We start from the raw sequence: 19,514 nt of genomic DNA on the forward strand, positions 1-19,514 counted from the left end.
GACTTCTTTCTCCAAACTCTCGGCATCTAGTAAAAACCTCCTTTCTGTCAACTGAACGGGGAGATGCCGGGACAATTTACTAGCGTCATTTATATTGTAAAATCCTGATCTTATTTTTAAAATTGGCCCCCTCTCTAGCAAAGAATCAGCCTTACATAATTGCTTTCCTGAGGGACAGTGTTTCAAAGATGAGAAAGAAAGAAGGCTTGTATTTATGTTGTGTTTTACTATGTCTCTTGGAAACATTGCAAGATATGTAGAAGAGCAGTGACTGTTGCTATGTGGGCAAATGGAGCTGCCATTTTTCATTCAACATGCCCCCACAAACAATAATGAGCTGACTGACCCATTAATAAGTTATGTAGGAACATACAGTCCTGAAAAAAGACCATATCAGTCCATCTGTTTGATCAATTTGCCTACATAACAACAGTGACTACACTTCAAAAGTAATTTATTGGATTTCAAGCACTTTTGGACATCCTGAGGATGTTAAAGGCGCTATACAAGTTCATGTTCAGAATGGCGATGCTAGTTGAAGGAGAGGATTATGACCAGGATGTCGGGAGATTTCCCTGTTTTTCGTCAAGTAGTGCTTTGGGCTGTTTAACATGCATCTGAACCAGCGGGAAAGGTACAAAGGGTCTCGGTTTAGCTTTTCACCCGAGGGGTGGTATGTTCATTAATTCAGCATCTGATCCTGCATTGAGAGTCAGCCTGCTGTGTGGGTTTGGACCGTGAACCTTTTGACCAAGGTGAGAGTGCTACCAATTGAGCCAAGCTGACAGCTTATAACAAGTAGACTAGTTTTACTGTGCTCCCATTCCCCAATTAGTATTCTCTAAAGCCTTTCTTGGAAGGACTGCTGAGGACTATGAGTTCACCGACGATGTATCTGTAGAGTTGATGCATCCAGCCCTCTGTTCTCTGTTAAATACAGTAATCTTGAGATTGCCCCTGGTGAAGCCTCGCGCCCACAGAGCATTTCTCCAAATGATATAATTGCAGGATCACAAACCTGCTGTTAGGAGACAACTGGATCAGAGCCTTGCAGTTCCCAAATATCTACAGTACACAGCCCTCTTGTCTAAAATTATGAGCTTGACAATCTGATTTTTTTTTTCTTTTCTCAGTAATCGCAATGTTTGGGGGGCACGGTGCCTCTGAATGTTAATGGTAGCAGCAAGGCTTCAAAATTGAATCATAGAAACAGAAAATCTATTAGTGACTTCAGTGATTTAACGCCATGTGCTGAAGTAGGATTTGGACATCAAATTGCTTTTTCTCCCTGGTTTTAGCCCTACATTGCAAAAATGACCACACTTTAAAAGTACTCCTTGGCTGTAAAGTGCTTTGGGCTGCCTTGAGGTCATGAAAGGCGCTGTATAAATACAAGTCTTTTCATTTGCCTAGATGCCATGGTACAGTTCCACTGGGTAGGAGCGGGGAGTGACAGTGTCCATCTGGTACCTCATTATAAATAACTTACTTAACATATGAGCCTGGATATTGTGTGTTGACCAGCTTTCTGACCCAGTGGAGAGAGGGGAACATCACGATGGTGCTCAACCCTGTTCTCCCCTGACGTCCATATGTATATGCTTTCCAGTAAGGGTCGCTGAATAGGGATCTGGGAATTATTACTTTGCCCCCTCTCCCAACCTTCCTCTGTAGGTGAATACCGAGGCCAAGTACAGGTCTATGCTGCCATGACAGCTGACATTGGCTGATTCAAGCCTGGGATGTTTGTGATTGGTATGACTCTGTACAACTGGTCTGTGCATTTATCAAGTGAACTATTGCGGCCATGGGAAACATTAGATTTTGTTTTTGTTTAGTTATCTAATGTTTTGATGCTACTTTCCCTTTCCTAGGTCTCCCCCTGTGGACTTCGCTGCTGGTATGTCTGTGCTCGATCAATCTGTCCTACCACAATCATCGTCTTTTGTATTCCGTCCCAACCCATGTCCCACCAGCTTCAGCAACAACATTCCGTTTCCAGTGTCTCACCATCAGAACATGATCTCATTCAGAACCAGTGTGTCCAACTCCACAACCAACACAGTGACTATCCGCCATGACATGGCTACCTCAAACTTCCCCTCAGGTTCGTCGCCTCCATTCAATGGCCTTCAAGTTCTCGATCATTCCCACTCTTCAAGACCCGGTGGCCAAAGGCACATCGTCCCAGAAACCTCCAATGACGTTGTTTCCAACGTGACAGAGGGACGATACGGGGATGGTGGTTTGATGGGCGGCTGCATTGGACTGGCGCTGTTTGGTATTTGTAGTGGCAACAGAGCTTTGTTTAAAAGCATTGAAGAGGAAAGTGGCTGCTGCTTGCTGTACATTGTGGAGGACTGCATCCAGGATTTGGAATGTGCCTTCAGCGCGGACATTCTTGCGAACACCAGGGTGGTGCGGGGGCAGGACGTTGACATTGTGCTCAACGACCAACGGTACGGTTACAGGCCACGCATTAATTCTGCACAGACCTACTCGTGTTGGAGCAGTATGTCCCTTTTATGAAGGCAACAAGGTGGTTGGGATAGTTTCAGTCGATAGACCATAATGTCCTTGAGTTTGCTTGATGGCTTAGGGAGTTGGGGGAGGAATCTCCGAGTTTTTTCTGAAAGTGACTGCAGGTTATTTTATTCTCCTTTGCCTCGCGTGTGGCTTGGCTTTCTCGCCGTGTGGAAGGGAGTTGCACGAGTTTGCACCATCTAATAGATAGGATGAGCATGGTTGGCCTTAAAGATCTTTTCTCTCCTTTCTTTTCTATATTCATATGAATCCGTTTTCTGTTCAGTCTTTTTCTGTTTTTTTTTCCGGGGGGGGGGGGGGGGAGAGAGCGGGGGGGGGGGTGGAGAGAGGCGGGTGGGGGGGGCGGAGAGAGAGAGAGCGGGGGGGGGAAGAGAGAGAGCAGGGGAGAAGAGAGGGAACAGGAGCGCGGGTCAGTCGGGGCGGAGGGGGGAGCGGGTGGCGGGGGGGGGGAGCGGGTGGCGGGGAGGGGGGGGAGTGGGTGTCGCGTCGGGTCTGGTCAGCGGGGGGGGGGGGGGGGGGTGTCGGGTCTGGTCGGGGGGGAGCAGGAGCTGGCCGTGGGAGGAGCCTTATTCACGCAGCCCCAGTGAGGCCATTCAGCCAGGGCTAGGGGCTGCGTGCTTCGGGCCCCTCCCACACATTTCGGCGCCTGGAGCTACTGCACTTGCGTGCCGACTGTAGTGCGCATGTGCAGAGGTCCCGGCACTGTTTTCAGCGCCAGGACCTGGCTCCGCCCCCCCCCACAGCTCGTGCTGGCTGCGCCGAGGGCCAGAGGACCTGTAAGTAGGTGGAGAATACCGAGGATTTTTTTAGGCACGATAAATGGGCGCCCAGCTCGGAGGGGCGCCTGTTTTTTTTCTTGTGGAAACTTGGGCCCTTGAAGTGGGCACTCCTGCTAGACCACTGAGGCAGGTACTTCGCTGCTGGCCATTCATCATCTGCATGTCTGGAGTGCGAGGATCAGTTGGGGAGGGGTGGTCATTGCAGCTGAGCTTATTTTCACATGTGGAATCCACGTTCGTGCACCAAGGGCAATTTTGTTGCTTGACAGGAGCTGAGAGGAGTAGAAACTCAGACTGTTTGCCTCTTGCTATACTCTCCCTTGCCTGGTTAGTAGACAGCAAGGCCCTTTGTAGCACTCCTCCTTGTGTCTGGCTGAGGTCAGCTCACTGAGCATAGACCTTGTGTTGGACCTGACCAACTGCTCTTCCTTAGTTGCTGCTGAGCAAGCTGAATCTCTGATTCCATTCATTCTGCTGCTGAATCAAAACCTTCTTTCCAAGAGAAAGCTGCATTAGTTCCTGATTTTATTCCACAATACCATTCGAACCTGTAGTTACTTTGTCCGAAAGAAACCTTCAGCATAGTCTCCAGCCCCCTTGTTTCTGCAGTGGTTTTGATGCCGATATCACCAGCTAATTGTAAATGAAAATGCAGGCATTCCATTAGATAGCAGGGTTGCTTCTCTTCTCTCTGCTGTTTTCCCACCCCGACTAGGTGTAATGCTTGAACTGTGCGAGGTACTTGGACAAGCATCGCCACCCCTTTGTTTAACTTCAGTTCTGTTTAATGGAGCTCAGTGCGGCTGGTCGCTCCATAGGCGGTGCCATGCCAGGTCGTATCCATCCCTAAAGGCAGCTGCTTACTGATCATTTTGGCCATTCATTTATGGAATGTTCCTTTGAACAGTTGTGGATCTGTGTGCATTGCCAATAAAAAAGCTGGCGCAGAATATCTGGCATGGATATCAAAGCGCTAAATTCTCAAAATAGACAGCTGGCTTCTTATAAGTTAACCTTTATAGATTCAATCTAATGATTGGTACAGATGCATAAGAATCAGGATCAAGAGTAGACCAAATGGCCCATTGAGTCTGCGCCACCATTCAGTAAGATCATAGCTGATCTTCAACCTCAAATCCACATCTCCCACCCAATCCCCATATCCCTGATTCCCTTAGTGTCCAAAAATGCAGAAGCTTCTCTTTTGTTTTATTTTGGATTTTCCACAGTTGCAGTTTTTTTTTCTTTTTGTACAAGGATGTACCTGTTCTCCTGCCTGTTGGGCAGTCAATAATATGGCAGAACATATATTAGAGGTGAATGAAACCTATGCATGTTGGATTATTTTGTTTCTCAATCCTCATATTTAATACAACCGACAAGCTTTGGCTCAACTGATTTTTTTCCTTGCAATGGTATCTTTTTGTAAATAGAATGAAAAAAATAATTGGGAGCAGGGATCTGGTTTTTGAGACCTTGGGTTCTTTTCAAGTTAGTTCTACACAGACTCCTAATTGTTTCCTTTGCTGTTTGTGCAGTGTCTCAGGAATCATTATTTGCTCGCTGGCAGAAGAAGGCTCGGAAATAGTCCTGGATGCTTTACGCGCAGGTATGGTGTGCGTTTTGGATAAATGCAGATGGGAATTGGAGGGACAAGGAAGGATGTTGAGGAGGTAACTCTTGTCCATTTGCTATAAAGGTTAAGTGGGGTATACATTGTGTGCTGTGGTTCTGAGCCATCCAACCCAGATGGTCCTCGGTTTGATCCCAGTCATGTTGATTTTAGCCTGGGCAGCTGTAGGGGGTTCCATAACCAGCCTCAGCATCCCTGGACTAGGGAGTGGGAAGTAATCAATCAGCAGTGCTATTCGTAATTGCAAACCAGAAGTTCCTGCTGGAAAATGCATTTGTTTGTATATTTGGTGTGGATAAGGATTCGCTGTGCTGTAAGTATGGTCAAAATAGCCTGCCAATGTTGGGCTCCCGTGTGAAGGGTGACCACTTGCATGAGGTCCTGGAATCGTTGCTGTCACCCGTGTAACTGGGAGAAATTTAGAATTCAGCAGAGGAGGACAAATGGTTTAATTCGGAGGGGGAAAATAGAGTACGAGAGGAAGCTTGCCGGGAACATAAAAACTGACTGCAAAAGCTTCTATAGATATGTGAAGAGAAAAAGAGTAATGAAGACAAACGTAGGTCCCTTGCAGTCGAACTCGGGTGAATTTATAATGGGGAACAAAGAAATGGCAGACCAATTGAACAAATACTTTGGTTCTGTCTTCATGAAGGAAGACACAAATAACCTTCCGGATTGTCTAGGGGACTGAGGGTCTAGTGAGAAGGAGGAATTGAAGAATATCCTAATTAGGCGGGAAATTGTGTTGGGGAAATTGATGGGATTGAAGGCCGATAAATCCCCGGGGACTGATTGTCTGCATCCGAGAGTACTTAAGGAAGTGGCCCTAGAAATAGTGGATGTATTGGTGATCATTTTCCAACAGCCTATCAACTCTGGATCAGTTCCTATGAACTGGAGGGTAGCTAATGTAACACCACTTTTTAAAAAAGGAGGGAGAGAGAAAACTGGTAATTATAGACCAGTTAGCCTGACATCAGTAGTGGGGAATGTTGGAATCAATTATTAAGGATGAAACAGCAACGCATTTGGAAAGCGGTGACAGGATTGGTCCAAGTCAGCATGGATTTATGAAAGGGAAATCATGCTTGACAAATCTTATGGAATTTTTTGAGGATGTAACTGGGAGAGTGGACAAGGGAGAACCAGTGTGGATGTGGTGTATTTGGACTTTCAAAAGGCCTTCGACAAGATCCCACATAAGAGATTGGTGTGCAAAATCAAAGCACATGGTATTGGGGGTGATATACTGGCGTGGATAGAGAATTGGTTGGCAGACAGGAAGCAGAGAGTCGGGATAAACGGGTCCTTTTCGGAATGGGAGGCAGTGACTCGTGGAGTGCCGTAGGGCTCAGTGCTGGGGACCCCAGCTCTTTACAATATACATCAATGATTTGGATGAAGGAATTGAGTGTAATATCTCCAAGTTTGCAGATGACACTAAACTGGGTGGTGGTGTGAGCTGTGAGGAGGATGCTAAGAGGCTGCAGGGTGGCTTGGACAGATTAGGTGAGTGGGCAAATGCATGGCAGATGCAGTATAATCTGGATAAATGTGAGTTTATCCACTTTGGTGACAAAACACGAAGGCAGAATATTATCTGAATGGCGGCAGATTAGGAAAAGGGGAGGTGCAACAAGACCTGGGTGTCATGGTTCATCAATCATTGAAAGTTGGCATGCACGTACAGCAGGTGGTGAAGAAGGCAAATGGCATGTTGCCCTTCATAGCTAGGGGATTTGAGTATAGGAGCAGGGAGGTCTTACTGCAATTGTACAGGGCCTTGGTGAGACCTCACCTGGAATATTGTGTTGAGTTTTGGTCTAATCTGAGGAAGGACGTTCTTGCTATTGAGGGAGTGCAACGAAGACTGATTCCATGGATGGCTGGACTGACATATGAGGAGAGACTGGATCAACTGGGCCTTTATACACTGGAGTTTAGAAGGATGAGCGGGAATCTCATAGAAACGTATAAGATTCTGACAGTCTGGGACAGGATAGATGCGGGAAGAATGTTCTCGATGTTGGGGAAGTCCAGAACCAGGGGACATAGTCTTCGGATAAGGGGTAAGCCATTTAGGACTGAGATGAAGAGAAACGTCTTCACTCAGAGAGTTGTTGATGCCAGTTCATTGGATGTATTCAAGAGGGAGTTAGATATGGTCCTTACGGCTAAAGGGATCAAGGGGTATGGAGAGAAAGTGGGAAAGGGGTCCTGAGGGAATGATTAGCCATGATCTTATTGAATGGTGGTGCAGGCTCCAAGGGCCGAATGGCCTACTCCTGCACCTATTTTCTATGTTTCTATGTAATTGCAGCAATGTATGGGCCAACATTGTCACAGAGGGGAGGAGCGGCCAGGGGAATAGCAAGTGACAATAGGCTGACAACAAAGACTGAGATGTGAATGGCATTCAAATAAAGGATACCTACCTGCGAGTGTGTACAAAGTTATAATCTCGTTTAACCAGTAATGGTGGAGCTTAATTGGTTTATAATTGTTTATTTAACAGATGTGAGGTTACAGACTTAAATGACTGGTGTGCATTGATCATTTTTACAAATTAAAAATATATCTATTTCCTGTCCATCACACTTGAGATGTTGCATATTGTCCAATGCCAATTTCTGCACTTGTTTTTTTTTTAATCGCTTAAGATCAAGGGCAGTTCTTTAAAAGCACAGTAGAGCTCTCTATAATGTAGAAAATACCAGAGCCACAATGTCCCTAGACTCTTAAATGACCTTGCCATAAACAAAGCCAGGGCTATCATCCCCAGCTAGAATAGTGATTAATTCTTCCAATAACTCGATGTTTATTTAACATCAGTTAGACTTTGTAGGCTTAACGGGCCACACACCTTCCCTTCAGCAACAGAATTATACGTTGTGGTTTAACGGGTATATTGGCCCAGAAATCCCGATTGGCTGCTTCCTGCGGGCGATCGAGGGAAAAATTTAAAGAAGCGCACTTACCTGAATCTGCTGCGGTCACGCGAGTTCTCGGCCCTGAGGCCTCCACTGACTGCGCATCGCAGCGCGTGCACGTCAGGACGTGCGCAGGGCTGGAGCAGTCACATGGCTCTGGGCAGGTAATCAAGGTAAAGTATGTTCTCATTCATGATGGGAACTTCGTAAGTTGGATTCCCATTATTATGAATGAGCAACCCCCTCAAACGCATAAAACATGAATAAAAAATAGAAAAAATACACTACATATTTAACATTAATTTAAATTAGTTATTAATGCATTATAAAAAATATAATTCCGATTTATTAAAAAAAAAAAAGTTTTTAAAATTATGGTTTAAAATAAACTTACCGTAGTGGGGAGGGTTTTTAACAAAATGTGTTTTTATAATTTATTTTAAAATGTTTTTGTGTATTTTAAAACTCTTACGCCTGTAAAAGTAGGCTATATGTCTGCTTTTATCAGGCGCAAGAGTTTTCAGGACATTTGCTGGGCAAGATATGGGCAAATACCGCAATCTTGCCCTTGCAAATATCCTCGCTCCCGAGATGCGGAAGACTGCTTGACAGATCGGAAAAGCCAGTTTTCAGTGCATGTGCATTTTGCGCTGAAAACCGACTTTTGCGATGCCTTCCCGGGTCCGTACACACTCCGTACGGACCCAGAAGGCAGGAATTTCTGGCCCAATGTTTTTTTCTTTGTAAAACAGCGCGCCCTAAACAGCGCGTCCTCTGACCTACCGAAGATAGCGCCATTGGCGATTGACTAATGTCTGCCGAGTTTCTGGGACAGTTGTTTTTTCCTCCCTCTTTTTCCCTTCTTATCCCTGAAGGTAAATAACTTGTGCTACAAGGTTTAGTAGCCCTGAAGTAGCTCTTCTGAGCAGCCATCACTCCAGGATGAGCCTGGTTTGTTGGTGGTGGCGGGTTATTTGACTGTGTGTGCCAAAGCTGATTCTATCTGCACTTGACATCCACACAGACCATCCTGCAAGTTTCCTCCCGGAAGCTACATTTCCTTTTTCATGTTGTGCTTTTTCCTATAATGCACTGTGAAGCCCGAGTCCATCTAAGGCTTGAATACATCTATATCTGAAGTCCCTTCCAACATCTTTCTCGCATCCCTGCAAAGGATATGCGTTGAAGCTTGTTGTCTGATAGATTAACTTTTTCTCCCCCCTCGCCTTCAACTTTCTCTCCATCACAACCTTTCATGTCTTTATTTTATCAATGCCACTATGGCCAACGCATCCCTCATTGTTAGTTTCTTCTTCTTTCGGAGGCCCAAATATGCTGTTCTTTCTCCGCCATCTCCTGCTTTAACCACTTCTTGCCCAGGGCCTTAAATCCTTGACATTCCTTACATCTGTCGGCCTTATTTGACTCCTGCAATCTTCATGCCTTTTAAGACACAAGCTTGGAATGACCTAATCCTTGCTCACTGAAGTATCTTGATTGAAACATTTACTCTTTCCCCATTAGTGATGGTTTGCAGCAATGGGCCTGGGCTTCGCCTGCCTTTTTTGATGAAGAATACACGTATTGGAACAAAGTTGCTGGATAGCTGTCTGGAGCAGGGCTTTGGGCTGATTTCCCTGCTCCTTCCCACCCTCTTCCTAACTTACAGACATTAAGGTCAATGGTCCCTATAAAAGCATTGTATCTCACAGTGATTGAATACATATTTATATAAAATCTCTTGCGCTATACTGAAACAGATATTTATCCAGCTCTTGTGCAAGTGTTGATTACTAATTCCATGCTCAATAGTTACTACAGTGTATTCAAGTCACTATATTTATCCTGTCCAATTTATACAGTATTTCCATATTTAAAAGGGAAATCATGTTTGACAAATTTATTGGAGTTCTTTGAGGATGTAACGAGCAGGGTGGATAAGGGGGAACCAGTGGATGTGGTGTATTTGGATTTCCAGAAGGCATTCAGTAAGGTGCCACATAAAAGGTTACTGCACAAGATAAAATTCACGGGGTTGGGGATAATATATTAGCATGGATAGAGGATTGGCTAACTAACAGAAAACAGAGAGCCGGGATAAAAGGGTAATTTTCCAGTTGACAAACAGTAACTAGTGGGGTGCCGCAGGGATCGGTGCTGGGGCCTCAACTATTTACGATCTATATTAATGACTTGGATGAAGGGACCGAGTGTAATGTAACCAAGTTTGCTGATGATACAAAGATGGGTGGGAAAGCAAATTGTGAGGAGGACACAAGAAATCTGCAAAGGGATATAGACAGGCTGAGTGAGTGGGCAAAAATTTGGCAGATGGAGTATAATGTGGGGAAAATGTGAGGTTATCCACTTTGGCAGAAACAATGCAAAAGCAAATTATAATTTAAATGGAGACAAATTGCAAAGTGCTGCAGTGCAGAGGAACCTGGGTCCTTGTGCATGAAACACAAAAAGTTAGCATGCAGGTTCAGCAAGTAATCAGGAAGGCAAATGGAATGTTGGCTTTGATGCAAGGGGGTTAGAGTATAAAAGCAGAGAAGTCCTGCTACAACTGTACAGGGTATTGGTGAGGCCACACCTAGAGTACTGCGTACAGTTTTGGTCTCCATATTTAAGGAAGGATATACTTGCATTGGAGGCTGTCCAGAGAAGGTTCACTAGGTTGATTCCGGAGATGAAGGGGTTGACTTCTGAAGATAGGTTGGGCCTATACTCACTGGAGTTCAGACAAATGAGAGGTGATATTATCGAAACATATAAGATAATAAAGGGGCTCAACAAGGTCGATGCAGAGGATATTTCCACTCAAGGGGCAATCTAGAACTAGGGGGCATAGTCTCAGAATAAGGGGCCGCCCATTTAAAACTGAGATGAGGAGGAATTCCTTCTGAGGGTTGGAAATCTCTGTAATTCTCTGCTCCAGAGAACTGTGGAGGCTGGGTCATTGAATATATTTAAGGCGGAGATAGACTGATTTTTGAGCGATAAGGGAGTAAAGGGTTCAGGGGTGAGGACAGGGAAGTGGAGCTGAATCCATGATCAGATCAGCCATGATCTTATTAAATGGCAGAGCAGGCTCAAGGGGGCCAAATGGCCTACTCCTGCTCCTATTTCTTATATTCTTATGTCAAGATAACTTGTTTTCCAGTCAAAAACCTGGAGTTTGGGGGGGGGGAGGGGGTTGGGGGAGAAGAGAAAATCCCGTGAACCCAATATGTGTCTGAGCTTCCCCATCTCGCTCATCACGGCTACCCCAGAGTGTGTGTAATTTGATTTTAATAAAGCCTGACTTCCACATGCTGTCACTGCTGCGGGCAGAGATGGAGACTGAGAATCAGAGAGAGGGTTGACCGAGGGAGGGGAGCATTGCCAGTGCAATCGGGGCGGAATCGGCCAAAACAGCGCAAAAGTTACGCCAAAAACCACTACCTTTTATGCTCGTTCAAGATTCAATTTACCTAAATTGGCCATGCCCCCAGGTCAAAATTGCAAGATTCCGCTTTTTCGGGAAGGTTCTTAAATTGCGCTCTTTTTCTATGTTGCACAGGCACAAGTAGGCACGTTTCAAAAGTCTTCTCTTATCAAAAACTTTAATTTACTCAGAAACTGATTGGTGTACACCAATGAAACTATTAACTGGTTCAGAATAGTTTTTTTGCTTCAGTGAATTTAAATTGGGTTTCTCACAGGTGGAGGACTGGATATGCTTATTAAAAATGTTGTTTTTGGTGATAAACCTCATCTTCAGCTGTATGGACCAGGTTACCACTCTTTAAATACATCAAGGTGTACTTTAAAATGGAATTTAAAAAAAAAAATGAAACTAATGTTCGATTATACTGCTCAGTGTTGCTGGTTCATGGAAGATGTTACATTTGTGATTATGCAAATGAATTTTAGCAAGAAACTGAACTGTAGCCTCACCAGCACAATTTCACCCAAAGCGGAAACTCTGCTCCAATGTGTTTCGTAGCCATTGCCAGAGCACTGTGAAGGATTGTTATGCTTCGTATAATGGTACTCTGAGGTGAATCAATTATTTTCTTTGTGTTTCAGGTAAAGGGGTATTCTGTGAAAAGTTACTGAGTTTAGACAAACAAATGGCTGAGTCATGTTTCGATGAAGCTGCAAGATGTGGGAAACCTCTGGTCTGTGGACTGTATAAGTGAGTGAAATCTGCCAGCTGGGATTAGTGCGAGAATCCCCTACCTGTAGGTTATTGTATTGTATTAAATCAAAGAGTGGGTGGCTCCTCTCTGGGTAAATGTGCTGCCCAGACCAGGAAGACCCTCAATTTGATCCTCAGTCTCTGCGTTACTATCTGATCTTAGCTGGCCGAAGGGGAAAGAATAATCAGCCCAGAATCCTGATCACAGCTGGAAAGTGTGTTCGTGCGTCTGTGTGTACGTGCGTGTGTGTACGTGCGTGTGTGCGTACGCGTGTGTGTGTGTATATACACCAGGTGGACAGGTTCATCTATAACCCCTCCCAGAATCAGGTAGCTTCCTGGCATGTACTTAGTTTACACACGGAGAATGGTCACTTGGGTTGAGGTACTGGAAGCAACCGGTGGTCATGCAACTGTACCTCAGAAAAGGCTTTGGGGAAGATGGGACAAAACAAAAATAAAGGACAGCAGGGAGCCTAGTATTACATTTTAATTTTTGTCATGTGCTGAAGATATAACATTGGCAATGTTCTCCATTGTGATCCCTTTGAATCCAGTTTTGACAGTCTGAACTTATTCCTTAGTTTCAAAACCCAAGTTCCAACAATAATTCACTGTTCTGCCAGAATAAACTCCCTTTGGTACGTAGTATTACAGTTCACAGCAAGAACAATAGATAAATTCTGCTCTTTGAAATTATTGTCTATTTTCTGTCTCTGTGCAGGCGTTTTGATCCAGCCGTGCAGTTCTTGTACAAGAAGGTTCACAATAAGGCTCTGGGGAGGATTCAGCGAATAGTCAGTGTCAGTAGGACCTACCCCTCTCCGTCGCTCAGCTATATTAAAAAAACAGGTATGGGCTTGGAAAAGCAAATTGCACTTTCTGTATTTGAAATCGGAGTAGGTCTATGTACTTGCAATTCTGAGGAAAGTTGATTTGGAGAAACAAGTTGGGGTAAAATAAAATGCTGAAAATACAAAAGAAAAAAGAAAAATACTGGAAATGTACAATAGATCTGTCAACATTTAAAAAGGGATAATGCTTCTGATACAAACCTGGGTTGTGATGAAGGGTGTCTACCCAGATCTTTGACCTATATTATCGGTTATCACCCAATGTTGGACGATGTGTAGTTCCAGTAATTATTCCCTCCCTCATTGCAGGAGTAATTCTGTGGCAGACCGGTTTTGTCAGCTCCTTTGTCCCATTCTCTTACACCATGATCCCACTGTGCTTCATTAGCTTTTGGTGTATTCAGACCAATGATCATTGGCAGAGAGCTGCATGTTCCCATTGTCTAGTGGTAATGGATAGGGTACAATGCTGGCGCCCTATTCCCTGCCTTGTTGATGTCTCCGCACACTGCCTTTTGTGCGCAATTGTACAGTGCACCATTGAAGCAGGTGTTTGTAAATAGCTAAGTGTTGGAGTATTGCACACAAGCTTTGATATTCCCCTGTAATGCACAGTGAAATGGGCCCCAGAGCCACTTCTATTCACATCACACGGTACATTATCGCTTTGATGGTTTGAACGGTCGATCACGATGCTCACCAGCAAAAAATGGATGGTGGAGCGATGGGGAGTGAAAGTTAGTGTCTATATGTTATGTAGAATAACTCTGGCGTACTAACACTTCTATGTCTTCAAGAGGGAATGGGACCAGTCCTTGACTGGTGCAGAAATGGCATCATATAGAAGGTAAATGGATGATCAGATAACGGACACTGGTCCGTGTGATCACCTGGACTGGTTTTGATCACCTAAGTGGGTCACAGAGGAATTCTCCAGAGTTTCCCCCCCCTCTTATTGACCCTGGGTGTTTTTGCCTCTCCCAGGAGTTTACACGGCTGTGGGAGGAGGTAGGTGTCCGGTCACGATGCTCCGGCCATCATGAATGTGGAGCAGGTTTGATGGACAAGCTGGTCTTTTCCTGGCCGTCACTTTCGTATGTTCGTGTGTACCTTGAGGTTGAGAAGAGACTGACGATCTGTTCGGACTTCCCCGTGCCTTGTGACATTTCAGCCCTTTCTATCGCTGAAACCTACTCTGCGTTGTAATATAATCGCGGCCCCCTGCCATACTCTGCCATGCAGGCAAAACCCTCTGAATTGTTCTGTTTTAAACAGGTGGAATATTCTATGATGGCGTGGTACACGACCTGGATACTGTCTGCTGGCTACTTGGAGAAAACGCTCCAGATACCATATTCTCCTTGGGTCATGCCTTCTGCCAAGGTAGTAACTGGATGAAGGTTTGATAAGACAGTGCTTGTAACAAAGAGCTCGGTTGCAGCTGGCATGGGGAAGAATCTTCCCAATAGTAGATTTGAATCTATTTGATCAAATTCACATCTGATTCGGGAGCTTGAATCTAGCAAACAAACTTCTGATTGAAGCTTGAGTACAGGCCTGGACAGGGGATAGGGATGGAAATTTGAAGGATAATATTTTTTGATTCGCTACTCTCTACCCATGTGCCTTTGCTGCCCCCCCCACCCCTCTCAGTTTGGGGGGTGGGGGGTTGCATTTTATAGGTATGTTTCATACCATCTTTGTCCTTGGTCAACTCCCATGTGAAAGTCGTTGAATAGATGGGTCACAGTAGCTTTGTGGCTGTAGAACTGATCTATTAACCCAAAAGATTGAGAGTTTAAATCCTTACATGACCAGTTGAATAAATCCAACAATTTTTGGGCTGGGGGCCAAGTCAAAGCAGCTGGTTTGGCACAAAAAGCCAACTAGTTCACTAATGCCTTTCAGGGAAGGGAGTCTGCTTTCCCTTACCCAGTCTGGTCCACCCATGATGCCAGTCCCACACTACATGCTTGAATCTTAATGCCCTCGGGGCAACTCGGGATGGGCAATAAATACAGACTTGTCAGTGTTGCCAACAACCCAGGAACACGTTAAAAAAAAAAATGCAGGAAACAGACAGTTTTCATGATGTATGTGAAACTGAAAAATTGTTGGTCTCTTAAAAGGCCTTTGTGTAAATGCCATTTGAGGGATATTCAAACATGATTAAGTAATCGAACCATTGCAAGTAATTTAATTCCCAATGTAGATGTTATTTAACCAATCGTTCCAGTGTTGTTTTCTGCACTACTTCTGACTAAAATCAGTAAAAGAAAGAACTTGCATTTATATAGCGCCTTTCATGACCTCAATGTCCCAAAGCGCTTTACAGCCAAGTAAGTACTTTTTGAAGCTTAGTCACCGTTGTAATGTAGGAAACCGATTTACACACAGCAAGGTCCCACAAACAGCAATGTGATAATGATCAGATAATCTGTTTTAGTGATGTTGATTGAGGGATGAATATTGGCCAGGACACTGGGGAGAACTCCCCTGTTCTTCAAAATAGTGCCATGGGATCTTTTACATCCACCTGAGGGCACAGACCTCAGATTATCCGAAGGCCAGCAGCGCCAACAGTGCAGCACTTCCGTAGTACTATACTGGAGTATCTGTCTAGATTTTGTGCTCAAGTCTATGGGGTGGGACTTGAACCCACAACCTTCTGACTCAGAGGCGAGTGTGCTACCCACTGAGCCACAGTCAAGAGAGTAAAGTTTTGTATTGACAAAGATTTTGTTAATTTTTAAGACGGGGAAAACAGTCAGAGCTTTGCTCTTGATCGCTATCGAGTGACACCCACCCCCCCCCCCAGCCTCCGCTGGAATTCATGTATTTGGACATCAGCAGAGGACAGGATTGGCTCAGCTGTGAAGCCCCTCATGATAGAATATCCTGCTGATGTTCAGTGACCTTGTACAGGAAGAATTGCCACGTGTGCGAGTTAACATCTGGTGCTTGCAGCCCTTGGACCTTGAACCCAGCGAGAGTCAGCACCTCCAGGGGGGACGGGAAATATTGCTGGGGGAGGAGCGAAAGGAGGGTGAAATGAAGTTTACTGCACAGTGCTTTGGCACTGAGCTCAGACAATGGGTTTAATGCATGGTCCCTCTGAGAGTCCTGAACATCATACAGTGGAGTAATATGTTATTATCTCCTCTCTTTTACCCACTGCAGTTTAAATTCTGGTAAACTTGTAGCGATTATGCCAGTTTTTAAACGCCTCAGTGAGTGTATCATTAGGTGCGTGGAGCATCTGCCACGGTAGCTACACCAGGCAAAGAAAAAGATATTTTTTAAACTGACGCAAAAAGTAAATAATTTAAAAAGAACTGTGAATGATTACCAGGAATCCTAGAGGTTGGAATAATTTACAAATGGGAGGGCGGAAGCTGCCTTTGGGATGAATGCAGTTTTGCGAAGTGTTCAGAGGTTAACTCCAACCCATTCTCTACTCCTGACAGAAATTGCTGCCCTTCAGGATGCTGATACAGTCTTGGTCAGTATGAAATTTGCCAGTGGTGCTATAGTCACGCTCGATGTCAGCCAGCATTGTACACGGAGCAGTGACCAGAGGTTGGAGGTAAGTCACTGGAATACTACCTCCATAATAAAATAGAAGCAAATATGTTTTACGCCTTTATTTCCCCTCGATAGTTTCTTCTTGCTCTCTCAGCTGTGTCTCAGTGGGTAGCACACTCGCCTTTAAGTCAGAAGGTTGTGGATTCAAGTCCCACTCCAGGAATTTGAGCACAAAAAATCTTGGCTGATGCTCCATGCAGTGCTGAGAGAGCACTACACTGTCGGAGGTGCCATCTTTCGGATGAGACATTAAACCGAGTCCGTCTGCACTCTCAGGTGGACGTAAAAGATCCCACGGCACTATTTCGAAGAAGTACAGGGGAGTTATCCCCGGTGTCCTGACCAATATTTATCTCTCAATCAACATAACAAAACAAACAGATTATCTGGTCATTATCACATTACTGTTTGTGGGAGCTTGCTTGTGCGCAAATTGGCTGCTGTGTTTCCCACATTATAACAGTGACTACGCTCCAAAAAGTACTTCATTGGCTGTAAAGCGCTTTGAGACGTCCGGTGGTTGTGAAAGCCGCTATATAAATGCAACACTTTTTTCTCACTCTCTGTCCTCTGTATCCTGTTTTTTAACCTTTTTTTTAAACCAGCTTTCTGTCTGTCTCCACCGTCCCACTTCTCCTGAAGGCACTGGCTATTCCTGGGGTGCAGTTTCCACAATGCCAGTGCATAATCGGCTGAAAGGGAGAATTGCAGACAACAATTCTGTGCTCGCCCTATATCCACACATGGACATTTCCAGGAGTGGGGAATGGGGGCGGGGGGTGTTGCTGAGTAATGATCAAGAGCAAGAACACTTGTGAATTAACCCCTTGCTAAGTTTGATGGTGTATTTACCATTTTCACTTCTATATAGTCCAAAAACTAATTTCAGGGATATTTTGGGGTATAGATTTAACGTAATTGGTGGAAGGATTAGAGAGGAGTTGAGCAGAACTTTTTTCACCCAGAGAGTTGTGGGGGGTCTGGAACTCATTGCCTCAAAGGGTGGCAGAGGCAGAAACCCTCATCGCATTTAAAATACTTGGATATGCCCTTGAAGTCCATTAGAATGGGAAATTGTGCATGTTACTCCGCTATTTAAGAATGGTGAGACGAGGGAAGCCAGGGACTTGTAGAGCAGTTAGCCCAGTATCTGTTGTTGGGAAATTGCTGGAGTCTATAATTAAGGATAGGGTGACTGATCACCCTGAAAATTTTCAGTTGGTCGGAGAGAGCCAGCATGGACTTGTGAAAGATAGGTCATGCCTGACAAACTTGAACAGGCTCGAGGGACTCAATGACCTACTCCTGCTCCTATGTAACCTAGAAGGCTACGGACCAAGAGCTGGAAAGAGAGATTAGGCATGTTAGCTCTTTTTCGGCCAGCGCAGACACGATGGGCCAATTGGCCTCCTTCTGTGCTGTAAATTTCTGATTCTATGACATTAGTTTGACATAAACGCCTTAGGACGAGTCTTGTTGCTGAGAGCATGCAGAAAACAGGCGCAGGCAGCGGAAGGAGCGTGCAGCAAATCTGTCCCACCCACTCTTTCCTTCAATGGCTGTCTGTCCCACCTGTGACAGAGACTGTGGTTCCTGTATTGGACTGTACAGTCACCTAAGAACTCACTTTTAGAGTGAAAGTAAGTCTTCCTCTATTTCGAGGGACTGTCTATGATGATGATGAGGACGTCTCACTGTTAAAGGCGTTATAATATAAGTTGTTGCAGTACTGCTGTTTCTCCTCCTTCACCTCTGTTTGTGCTACCTTCCTTTGAGGGGCGGTGTGCCCACCTTTACAAGTAGGGTGAAGCACATTTAAATGATGTGCACTTTCACATTTTTTGTTTTTGAATCCTTCAAGGTTCACGGATCAGAAGGGACACTGAAGATGGACAATCAGAACGTGCTGGGAATAACTGAGCAAGGCACACCCAGGCCTGTTTGCTCCCACTTGCATTATGACCGATACAAAGATGCTTATAGAGAGCTGCTGAAACACTTCCTCAAGACTCTGAAAGGTTAGCAAAGGTGTAGAAATGTTACAATCTGTTGGATCCATAATTTCATTTTGGATTTTGAAATTGCTTTTAGAATATTGTTAGCTCAATATTGGTTGTCCAAAAGCCAAGGGCGGTCTTCCTGCATTATAACAGTGACTACACTTCAACAGTACTTTATTGGATGTGAAGCGCATCGGGATGTCTTGAGGTTGTGAAAGGCGCTATATAATTGCAAGTCTGTCTGTCTTTCTGGTATCAGGTTCAGAGGGCTCGGTAGAGTTGGTGCTGATTAGATTTTAATTTACAGAAGCTGGATTAAGTGCAGCAGTGTGCAGTACTCTCGCCTTGAGTCAGAAGGTTGTGGGTTCAAGCCCCACTGCGGGACTTGCGCACATAATCTAGGCGGATACTTCAGAGAGAGTGCTGCATTATTGGAGGGTGCCGTCTTTCGTGTGAGATGTTGAACCGAGGTTCAGGTGGGCATAAAAACCCCATGGAGCATTTTCAAAAAAGAACATGAGTTCTGCCACTGTCCCGGGCAACAATCACCACCAAACGGATCAACTGGTCAGTCATCTCGTTGGGAGACGTTCCTGTGAGCAAATTGGCTGCTGCATTTACCTAATGAAACAACACTGAGCACCTTGCAGGAAGTAATACATTGGCTTTGAAGCTCTTTTGGGGCGTTCTTAGGATGTGAAAGGCATTGGATAAATACAAGTCTTTCTATTTACATTCTCCTGATTCTCTTCTTACTCCTTGGTTCCCAATTGTTGCCCCATAGTCTTTGAAAGCGCTGACTCCTGCTGGGAATCAGCAGCCTTTTCCCACCTTGTGCAGGAAGAGCATCACTGCTGAGTCTTGCCCTGGTCCTGTGCCTACACCCATGTAGTTTCCAGAGTAGGTCACCGGGTAGTTACATCCATCAGGCCAATCCTAAATCTTATAGTTTGATTTTTAAAAGCATTATCAAACTCATGGGCAAATGCATTGCACTGTC

At 44.8% G+C, this 19,514-nt stretch overlaps 1 protein-coding gene across 2 annotated transcripts in view; it reads left to right on the top strand.

Moving 5' to 3' along the window:
• The window catches only part of LOC139229309 (myo-inositol 2-dehydrogenase-like), a 34,027-nt gene that overhangs the window by 13,315 nt on the left and 1,198 nt on the right, over positions 1–19,514 (top strand). Inside the window, exons 2-8 of one of the 2 annotated variants that reach the window (XM_070860992.1) lie at positions 1,875–2,459; positions 4,862–4,932; positions 11,964–12,072; positions 12,800–12,927; positions 14,205–14,312; positions 16,397–16,515; positions 18,376–18,532. In XM_070860992.1, the coding sequence (XP_070717093.1) occupies positions 1,875–2,459; positions 4,862–4,932; positions 11,964–12,072; positions 12,800–12,927; positions 14,205–14,312; positions 16,397–16,515; positions 18,376–18,532 (1,277 nt within the window). The remainder of the gene's footprint in view (positions 1–1,874; positions 2,460–4,861; positions 4,933–11,963; positions 12,073–12,799; positions 12,928–14,204; positions 14,313–16,396; positions 16,516–18,375; positions 18,533–19,514) is intronic. The other variant, XM_070860993.1, reaches the window with a different exon arrangement.

The sequence above is a fragment of the Pristiophorus japonicus genome, chromosome 18 (genome assembly GCF_044704955.1).
Source record: "Pristiophorus japonicus isolate sPriJap1 chromosome 18, sPriJap1.hap1, whole genome shotgun sequence".
NCBI lineage: Eukaryota > Metazoa > Chordata > Chondrichthyes > Pristiophoridae > Pristiophorus > Pristiophorus japonicus.